The 10,247-nt window shown below is 51.4% G+C and overlaps 1 protein-coding gene across 2 annotated transcripts in view; it reads left to right on the top strand.

Annotated features, from left to right (window-relative positions):
- The first annotated feature begins 671 nt into the window (after positions 1-671).
- The window catches only part of RILPL1 (Rab interacting lysosomal protein like 1), a 52,276-nt gene continuing 42,700 nt past the window's right edge, over positions 672-10,247 (top strand). Inside the window, exons 1-2 of one of the 2 annotated variants that reach the window (XM_069081746.1) lie at positions 672-1,596; positions 6,485-6,635. In XM_069081746.1, coding sequence (XP_068937847.1) covers positions 1,291-1,596; positions 6,485-6,635 — 457 coding nt within the window. In that variant the 5' untranslated portion in view covers positions 672-1,290. The remainder of the gene's footprint in view (positions 1,597-6,484; positions 6,636-10,247) is intronic. The other variant, XM_069081745.1, reaches the window with a different exon arrangement.

The following is a 10,247-nucleotide window of genomic DNA, read 5'->3' as shown; positions in this document are numbered from 1 at the left end:
TTTCCTGTTGAATGGACTCGATTCCTAGAGAATGAGACTGTCTCCTGTGTTGACTTAAGACTCCCCAAAGCAAGCGTTCCTCCTCCACCTGTCCCAGTGCCTTACTTATGAGGAGCCGAAGTCCCTCGAGGTGCAGTGAGCTCATTTCGGGGACGGCGCCAGAGAGCCGCCCAGTAAGAACTTGTTTGGGGGCGGGGAGGAAGCTGTGGGATACAGCATCTGGAGGAAGCCGGGATGTGTAAGGAGACGGGGGTGTGGATTTCAGACACTTTCTACATTTAAAGGGCCCGGTGAAATCATACTTCTTTTGGGGCTCTCGTTTGTTTGATGGGGAGGGAGCGGGAAAGAAAGGTCCGGAAAGAGTGGGTGGAGAATGCATCTCCTTGAGCCTGCTCTGGGGGGCAAGGCGGGGGGAGGCTCTCCCTGCCCCCAATAGGGTAGGGCTGGGCCAGGCTAAGCTAAGGCAGCCGATCCTAGCACCGCCTCCCGCGCCCTCTCGAGGGGCATCATCCATCCCCCACTACCACCCCGCCCCATACCGGGCCGCGCCCCTCTCCTTCCTCTCCGCCCCCCCCCCCAGCATCCAGGCGTCCACTCCGCCGCCTCCCAGCGTACCCCGCCCCCCCCAGCCAAAGTTCCCGGGAGCAGCTGCGGCCCCTCCCCTCGGGAAAGGGGTGTGGGCAGAGGGCTGGCTGGGAGCGACCCTCGCGCAGAAGTGTTTCCGAGGGCAGCCCAGACCGCGGCTCGGCTATCCCGTCCACTCTGGCCCGCACGCATTCCCAACTTGGGAGCCTCTGCAGGCCTGCGCACGCACGCACCCCTCCCTCCTCCTGCCCCCCCCTCCTCTTCCCAGCTTTGTGACAGCCTCCAGTGATAGCAACCTCGGAGCCGGGCGAGAGAAAGGGAGAGACCCAGAGAAAGAGCGAGGAGGGGAAAGGGAGAGAGCTAGAGGGAGGGAAGGAGCGCATCGGAGGGGGGCTGCAGCCCCAGCCATCTTCCTCCTCCCCCTCCTCCTGCTGCTGCCGCTACCACCGCCGGGCCTGGCTCCGGCCTCGGATGCCCGGGTGAGCTGCCCGGAGGAGCCCACGGGCCGGGGCCGGGGCCGGAGCCGGGGCAAGGGAGGACCACGAGCAGCGGCGCTCCCCGCTTGGCTCCCCACGGAGTGGCCGCAAGTTTGAAGTTGGGCTAGTTCGGGGCTGGGGGAGGGGGTGGGCTGCGCGCGCCGCCGAGGAGGGAGGGGGAGCCCCCGGCCCCGGCTCCTCTAGCCCGAGATCCCCCGACTCTCCGGCCATGGAGGACGGCGGCGGGGGCCCCGAGGCGGTGTCTGTGCTGGAGAAGAACGTGGCCGAGCTGACCGTGATGGACGTGTACGACATCGCCTCGCTGGTGGGCCACGAGTTCGAGCGGGTCATTGACCAGCACGGCTGCGAGGCCATCGGGCGCCTCATGCCCAAGGTGGTGCGGGTGCTGGAGATCCTCGAGGTGCTGGTGAGCCGACACCACGTCAGCCCCGAGCTGGACGAGCTGCGCCTGGAGCTGGACCGGCTCCGCCTCGAGAGGATGGACCGGATCGAGAAGGAGAGGAAGCATCAGAAGGTGCCCCAGGGGAGGGGAGGGCAGGGAAAGGGAAGGGAGGGGGCGCCGGGGGCGGAGGCAGAGGCCGAGCGGAGAGGAGGAGGCTGGAGGAGAGCGAGCTGGGGAGAAAGAAGGAAATCGTGGGGGGAAAGCGAGGCACCAAGTAGGGGGAGAAGGAAAACCCGGCTAGGAATAGGAAGCCCCACGGCGTTGGGCATGTCCTTTCCTTTCCCGAAGTTCAGAAGTTGAACTAGGTGGTCAGTAGCAGGTAGAATACTGGACCTGCAATCAGGGAGACCTTGGACACCAGTCACACTTGACAGCCCTGTGACCTTGGGCAAGCCCTTTCCTCCTTCTGAGCCTTAGTTTACAAGTTTCTGAAATAGAATTAGATTAGATCGTCTGTACTTGATGGAGTGCTGGACTTCGAATCAAAAAGACCCAGGTTCCAATTGTGTTTATTGATGGGTGACCTTGGGCAAGTCCTTTCTCTCTTTGGGTCAAATGGAGTTGAATTAGATGATCTCTTCAATCCTGGCGTGTCTCCTTACTCTGTACTTGTTATTTTTAAAGAAGGCATAGGAGCCTGGAGGGGAGGGGAGGAAGGAGGGCTTGGAGAAAGGTGAGTCAGCAGTTTGGAGGGGGTGTCAGGTGAATTTGGGGATAGAGAACTCAGGAGAGTGAGAAGTTGGAAAGTGAGGAATGAAGAGAGGAAGAGCCCAAGGAGGGAGTGGAAGGAAAAATCTCATCTTTTTCCTGTGGAGTTTATCACATGCAACCCAGTGATGTAATTAAAACAAAAAACTCTTGGGGGATCCCTAGCCAGAGAGGGGCCAGCAGTTTCACCAGGGGCAACTCTGGGGCAAGGCCCACCCATTCCTCTGTCTCCTTCCCATCTCTCAGCTCCAAGCTAAACTTCCTGACCAGTTCAGGACTTGAATCCCCAGGACCTTTCCCTGTCCCAACTGAAGGAGAGAAATAGAGGGAGAGGGAGGGAGAGAGAGAGAGAGAGAGAGAGAGAGAGAGAGAGAGAGAGAGAGAGAGCATGTGTGAGCCCTATGACCCCAGGCTAATGTTTTGGGCTAGTTGCCTTTTCTTAATGAAATAGAGAAAAAGGAGTTTCTGTGGAAGCCTTAACCATACCCTCCTTACTCACTGTGTCCCGCTCTAGTCTATTGGATTTTGTGGATCAGAACCAGAGACAGACAGACCAGAGTAGTCCCATGCAGCCTGGGAGCCAGGGAAGAAGGAAGTGGGGAGACATGTGGTTTCCTGCCATGGCTTGAGGCCAGTGGCACTTCAGACAGGCCCTTTCAGCCCTACACCTTTCCTGGGGGAGGAGGGAGGGAATCAGAGAAAACTCCATTTGAAGAAGAGCTCTGGGGACTTGGGTTACCAAGCCTGCCTCTTATTTGCTGTGTGACTTCGGGAAGGTCACTTGGCTCATCTGAATAGGACAGTCACCAGCTCTTAGGAAATCTGCTGGGCTGGTTTCTTGCAGTATTTTTAAAAGCTGTTTTCATAGCATAACTGGTCATGTGTTTCTGTGCTTGGATCTTTTTCCTTACTTGTTGTTGGGTTTATCAGAGAGCTCTGGCTCTTCCCTTAGAACCTTAGGGCCCTCGTTCCTGGTGAAGCACCTTATGACTCTGCCCCCATGCAAGCTAAGTCAGGCTTGTTATTCCCAGGAAGGAAACTGGATCCCAGGGAAGAAACTGTCTGAGTTGACCGGAGTCACCCCTCCAGTTAGAAGCAGGGCTGAAGTGGAGAATCTCAGAAAGATTATCCAGTAGAAACTCGGAGAAGATGGTTTGGGGCAGGGATGTCTGAAGAACAGGGGTGGCCATCCCCTGGCATGACTGTCACATGCTGTTGGGGGCCCCCTCCATGACGGGCCCCAGACATCCAAGGGACCTTAGAAACCATCTGATCCAAATCCCAGAGTTTTGTCCCCTTGCTCCAGACTCTCCAGGGGCCACCACTTGCCTTTCAGATAGATAGAACTCAAGACTTCTCAGTTGGATCTCTAAGGCCAATCACAAGCTTGCTAAAACCTGCCTTTCGGGTTGGTTAGTCAGTCAACAAGCATTTGTGCTGGGCAGTGTGCTAAGCCCTGGGATACAGAGAAAGACTTCACATTGGCCTGTGTTCACCTGACTTATGCTGTCTCTCCTGCCCTGTGAGGGCCCCTTCCTTGTCTCTGCCTTTCAGCACCCTTCATTTCAAGTGTTCCCTACCTCCTCAGGTTTTCTTGAGGTCTGTCTTAATCCTCCTTTGTCCACAACCCCTCTCTGTGTTATACTTAACCCTGTGTGGAATCTTTCCTCATCTGCCAGGCTGGGTCCTTTTTTCCCCACTTTGTATTTTGAGTATTGTGCTTGATAACTGTTTTTGAATGGAATTGCATAAGGGGTTACTGTCATTTGTTGTTCAGTCATTTCAGGTGTGTCCAACACTGTGACCCCATTTGGGGTTTTCTTGTCAGAGATACTGGAGTGGTTTGTCATTTCCTTCTCCAGCTCATTTTCCAGATGAGGAAACTGAGGCCAGCAGGGTGAAGTGACTTGCCCAAGGTCACACAGCTAGAAAGGGTCTGAGGCAGTATTTGAACTCCTGAAGATGATGCTTCCTGATTCCCAGCCTGGTGCTCTATCCACTTTGCCACCTAGCTGAGATGGGAGGAGACCAAATGACTTGCCCAGCTAGGCGCAGCTGATTAGTCACTGAGTTGGTACCAGGCCTCTACCTGCCTCTCCTCCTGTTAGACAGAGAAGAGTTCCTGAGGAAGAGGGAGCTGGACAAAGGTAGCAGAGAGCACTAGGCTGGCAGGTCTGGGGGTGAAGGACAGCTCTCACTTATCTGGCCCAAGGCAGTTCATTAGCTTCTCAGTTCCCTTTCATCTGTAAAATGAGAGGTAATTCCAGGACCCTCAAAGGGACCTCCTAAGCCTAGGGCCCTCCCCCCAAGCAGATCTTTCCATTATCCCCTGGCATATCGGGCACCCCCATATCGGTCTTTGGCCTGCCTTCTGTGCCTGAACCAGGGCTTGCTAACCACGGGTCCTGCTTTTCCTTCTGGTTCTTTCCCAGCTTCTCCCAATAATTCCCTTCTCTCTCCCAGCTCCCTCTCTCCCTTCCCAGTGAGCTGGAGGAAGGAAGGAAGGAAGGAAGGGAGAAAGTTTGGGGAATCTGTCACAAATGTAGAACAAACCTTGGGAGATGGCTTGGAGGAAGGCTAAAAGGGAAGAAGCAGGTAATGAGGAAGAGGAAGGAAAGGGGAGGGGGGGATGGATAAAGGACCAAAGGAAGAAAGGGGAGAGGGGAATGAAACAATCAAACCTGAAGATCAACAAGCCTTTATTCAACCCTACTGGGTGCCGCACACTGTGCAAAATACTGGGTATACAAAAGCCCATAGTCGCTACCCTCAGGGTGCTTACAATCTAACTGGGAAACAACATGTCTGTAAATGAATATTCAACATACATCCAGAGAAGGGTTTTAAAGCTCAGTCAGCCTTGGGCCTCTCGGGTACCTGTCTGATTAGTATAAACTCCCAGGTATTTCCCAGCCTGTCTCCTCCCTGGAGAGAGAGGTTGCCATGGCTGTTAGTTAAAGATTGAGTTGGATAGACCTTATTGAGTTGTGTGTGTGTGTGTGTGTGTGTGTGTGTGTGGTGTGTGTGTGTCTCTCCCAGCATGTGTGTGTCTCTCTCCGTCTCTCCTTTCTCTCTCCCTCTTTTCCCTCTCTCTCTTCTCTCCTGCCTTTTGCTTTCTCTCTGGCTCTCTCTCTGTCTCTTCCCCCCTCCATCTCCCCCCCATCTCTGTCTCCATCTCTTCTGTCTCCCCATATGATAATAGTAATAAGAACAATGATGATAATATCTAATATTCATATGGTGAATTAAAATATTCAAAGAACTTTCCATATGTTCTCTCATTTGATTCTCAGAGCCACCCTGTGAAGTAGATGATATTAATATTCTTATTTTACAACTGAGGATACTGAGGCTCTGAGTGGTTGAGTGACTTGCCCAGGGTCACACAGCTGGTAAATATCTGAAGTAGGGTTTGACCTCAGGCCTTCCGGAGTCTGAGTTCAGTGCTCTATTAAGGAAGACTAGGCACAGCCAAAGATGAGTATTCACTAAACAACATCCTAGATCTTGCAGCCACTTTCCTATCTTCCTGTCCTTCCAAAAAGAATCTGGGGAAGGAAAAGGATGAAGGTGAGGCCTTGTCAGAGGGGCTTCAGAAGGAACTGCCCATCCCTCCTCCCAACACTTTCATGGGCCTGACATTGGGTTCTTCCACTGAAATCTTACTTGGCAGCCAGGATGGGGGTGCCCTGGGGTTCTATGCCAAGCTCTGACAAGGCTACCAGGATGGGCCTAGCCACTGACAGTGGCTTCACTGCTTGATGCAGACACCTTCTTCTCCCTCAGTGGCTGTATTCTACCTGTCACTTACCACTTATGTGACCTTGAACAAGTCACTAAACCCTTCTGGGGACTCACCTGTAAAATAAGGAAGCTAGGCTAGATAACCTCTGAGGCTGCTTTCCACTTTGGTACAATCCTAATTCTAGTGATGCTGGGCAAATTACATTTATGGGTCTCAGTTTCCTCATCTGTAAAATGAAATAGCTGGACTCTGAGGTCTTTTCTAGCTCTGGCTCTATGATCCTTTAGTCTGCCTGAGTCAAAGCAGAGCTAAAAGGTGCCCCTATCCAGGAGCCAGTGGGGGATGTAGGGCAAAGCTCAGTGCTGGCTTGGGAGGGGGACGGGGATGCCAGCTTTACTAGCTAAGAAAAACCCCAAATGGGGCTGCCTAGGGAGCCCTGGGGGCCTCTGTCAGTGCTGGGCCCAAGCAGCAGCATTTACTCTCTGTCCCCCTGGCCCCCACGTCTAGGAGCTAGAGCTTGTGGAGGACGTCTGGCGAGGGGAAGCCCAAGACCTTCTCACGCAGATCGCCCAGTTGCAGGAGGAGAACAAGCAGCTGATGACCAACCTGTCCCATAAGGACGTCAGTTTCACTGAAGAGGACTTTCAGAAGCAGGAAGGTAAGAGGGAGCAAGAGAATCGAGAGGAGAGCTCTGTTGGGTTTCTTTCTCCAAAGAATGTAAGCTTCTTGAGGGCAGGGATGGCTTCATTTTTGTCTTGGTATTGCCAGCACCTTGGAAAGTTCTTGGCACACAGTATGTGCTTAGGAAATACTTGCTGAATTGAATCATCACTAATCAGAATAATAGCACTGAATAACATTTCTGTAGAATGTGAAGGTTTATAGAGCATTTTCCTCATTTGTTGTAGGTACAATCATTTTTTTTTAATCTCCATTTTACAGAGGGGAAACTGAGGCTTAACGAAGTGGGATAATTAACCCAGGGTCACCTAGCTACTAACTTCCTGAACTAAGAAGCAACAGCTGGTGATGTACTAGATTTAGGGGGCAGGTGGTGACTCAATAGAGTGCTGAGCCTGGAGTCAGGAAGACCTGAGTTCAAATCTGGCCTCAGACACTTTTACTAGCTCTGTGACCCTGAGCAAGTCACTTAACCTTGTTTGCCTCAGTTTTCTCATCCATCAAATGAGCTGGAGAAGGAAATACCGAACCGTGCCAGAATCTTTGCTAAGAAATGGGGTCAGGAAGAGTCAGACACGACTGAAGAAGACCAAACAGACAAAAAACATACTAGATTTAGGTCTGGAGAGCATCAAGTCCAATCTCTCATTTTACAGATGAGGAAACTGAGGCCCAGAAAGAGGAAATGAAGAAAATAAGTGGCAGAAATGGGGGAACCTGGGTCCTCCAAATCTAAATGCCAACCTAATGCTCTTTCTGCTCTGCCATTGGCTTTCTCTAGTTGGTTTTCCATTTCCTCACAGAGGGGACCTTCCCCCCTTCCCTCTCAGGTTCATTTCAGACCCTCCCCCCTAGTGTCAGCAAAACAACCTTTCGCTCCCTCAGGAGAGACCAATTTGACACTGTTGAGACTTGTGGCACAAGGAGATTTGGTTGGGTGCACAGATAAGGAAACTGAGGCACAAAGAGGTCTCTTGGCTAAGGTCACACAGCCAGTTGGTGTCAGGGCTGGGCCCCAAACCTAGGTCATTTACACACCTACTGAAGATATAGCAGATTTCTCTTCAGGTGGACCTTTGTGGGGATTTGGGAGCTGTCAAAGCTCTGACCAGGATTCCTTCTTTCTGGCCTGGGTTAGGGACAAGTAGGAGGGTCTCCTTGTCATTCCCTTCCCTATTCCCCCTAGCCCTATGCATGTTGTGGAAGATGCTGCCAAGTGTCTGGTGAGCTTGAGTGAATCTTATGTGACTCAGAAGGAACATGGGACACAGTCCTGAACCCTGAAGGGCCCCAGGGAGGCTGGGGGCTTTATCACTCACAATGAAGACGTCAGCAGCATGGCTAGGTGGTGCAGTGAATACAGAACCATCCCTGGCATCAGGAGGACCTGAGTTAAAATCTGTCCTCAGACACTTAACACAGAAAACTAGCTGTGTGACCTTGGGCAAATCACTTAACCCCAATTGCCCTCCAAAACGCAAAAAAAGCCATCAGCAGGGCTAAGAGACTTGGCGATGGTCAGAGGAAGAGAGCAGGCCCCACATTGTTGTCTGTGTCAGCATGCTGATCCTGTTTAGGGCACAAATACCCATCCCACATCACCAGGAAAGGGGCTGCCAACTTAAGCAGGCCAGCGGGGCTGGCAGCCCAGCATGCACTGCCATGCAGGCCTGCAGGTCCTAGAGAAACCTGGATACAGCTGGGAGCTTGCCGGCTTCTTTCCATTCCCCCGAGGGCATGGGGGCACCTAGTAGGCACCACTGGGCTGAGCCGAAGCAGAAAATGGACCATGGCGATGGTTGGTTTCCATCATCCAGGCCAAGCTCTGTGCCTGAGCATTCCTTAAGACTGTGGCAGGGCTGAGTTCTCCCTCTCGCTGAGTACTGACACATGCATGTATGCGGGTGTGTGCGTGTGTGTATATATGCACACACATGCTCACACATACACACACACTCACACTTAGGACAGACCTCAGTGACCATCTAGTCCAGCCTCTGCCCAAGCTGGAGTCCCCTCTGCAACATTTCCAACAAGAGGTCATCGGAGGGACGGTCTTGACCAGCCGTGTGCTCCTCCACTCACCCTTGCCATGGCTTAGCTGATCCACAACGCTATCAAGAAGGCTCCGGTTCTGCTAAATGCTGCTGCAACTTACTCAGAGCCTTGATTGGTCACATTTTGGCAATATGCCAAGGTTGAGCTGGTTCCTCCAAGTCCTACTGAGATCGGCAGAGCCATTGAGAGCCTGAAAAAAATAATCTCATCAGCTCGAACTGGTAGCTTCAGAAATCTCAGTTAAGGAAGCTTTGCTAAATAGTTTGGTGGCCACTGAGGTATGCACGTGGTTTTACGTTGGCAAGATCATAGACAAAGGTGGCATCGTTGGATATGATGTTTGAAGACCAACTCTTAGCATCTGAGTGTTTGATTTATCCTTTGTGTTTTCGTGAAACATATATACCTAGACTTCTAAATAAAACAAGAAAATAATGTGAGGAAAAAAAACAAGAGGTCATCAGTGCCCACTTGAGGACCGTTGGGGAGGGCTGATTTACTCACTCCTAAGATAGCCCTAAGGGATAGCTTACCCTTAATTGTGATGAAGTTTTTCCTGTTGTTTTCAGTTGTGCCCAACTCTTAATGACCCCATTTGGGGTTTTCTTGGCAGAGATCCTGGAGTGGTTTGCCATTTCCTTCTCCAGCTCATTTTACAGATGAGGAAACTGAGGCAAACAGGGTGAAGTGACTTGCCCAGGGTCACCCAGCTAGGAAGTATCTTAGACCTTGAGGTTACTCCCACCTCCAGGGCCAGCACTCTCTCCACTGGGCCACCAATAGAAACCAACTCTCCCTCTTCAAAGTTGCTGCATATTGAATTGGTTCCATAGGATGATTAATTTAAGGCTGGAAGGGAGCCAAGAGTCCAGATGTCTCATTTAACAGATGAGGAAACTGAGTCCTGGAGGGCTTAAAAAACTTACCTAGTAAGCTAGTAAGGGTCTGAGATGGAATTCATACCCAGGGCTTCATACTCAGAGCTCTCTCCGCTCCAACATTCTATGAAATCGATTTAAGTCAAGACTTCTGTGGGCTGATGCTGAGTGAGGGGAACAGAACCAGGAGAACATTGTACACAGTAGCAGCCGTGTTGTGCAATGACTGCCTTTGAGAGACTTAGCTCTTCTCAGCAATTCAGGGATCTGAGACAAATGCAAAGGACTCATGATGGAAAGTCCAGAGAAAGAACTATGGAATAAATGCAGAGAGAAGCGTGCTATTTTCCGTTTTTTTGTTGTTGTTTTTTATGGTTTTTCCCTTTTATTCTGTTTCTTCTTTCACAACATGACTAATGTGGAAATGGGCAGCTTCTGGCCACTCAACTTAGGGTTTACTGGCTAGATTTCTTCTTTCTTCCCTCCCTCCTTTCTTTTTTCCTTCCTTCCTTCCTTCCTTCCTTCCTTCCTTCCTTCCATTCTCTCTCTTTCTTCCTCTCTCTCTTCCTTTCTCCTTTCTTTCTTCCTTTCTTTCTTTCTTTCTTTCTTTCTTTCTTTCTTTCTTTCTTTCTTTCTTTCTTTCTTTCTTTCTT

This window comes from Petaurus breviceps, unplaced genomic scaffold (genome assembly GCF_028583685.1).
Source record: "Petaurus breviceps papuanus isolate PSGF00001 unplaced genomic scaffold, PetGlider_PUasm1.0 99, whole genome shotgun sequence".
NCBI classification, from domain to species: Eukaryota; Metazoa; Chordata; class Mammalia; order Diprotodontia; family Petauridae; genus Petaurus; species Petaurus breviceps.
Note: the sequence above shows the minus strand (reverse complement) of the source record. Positions and strands in the feature narration are given on the sequence as shown.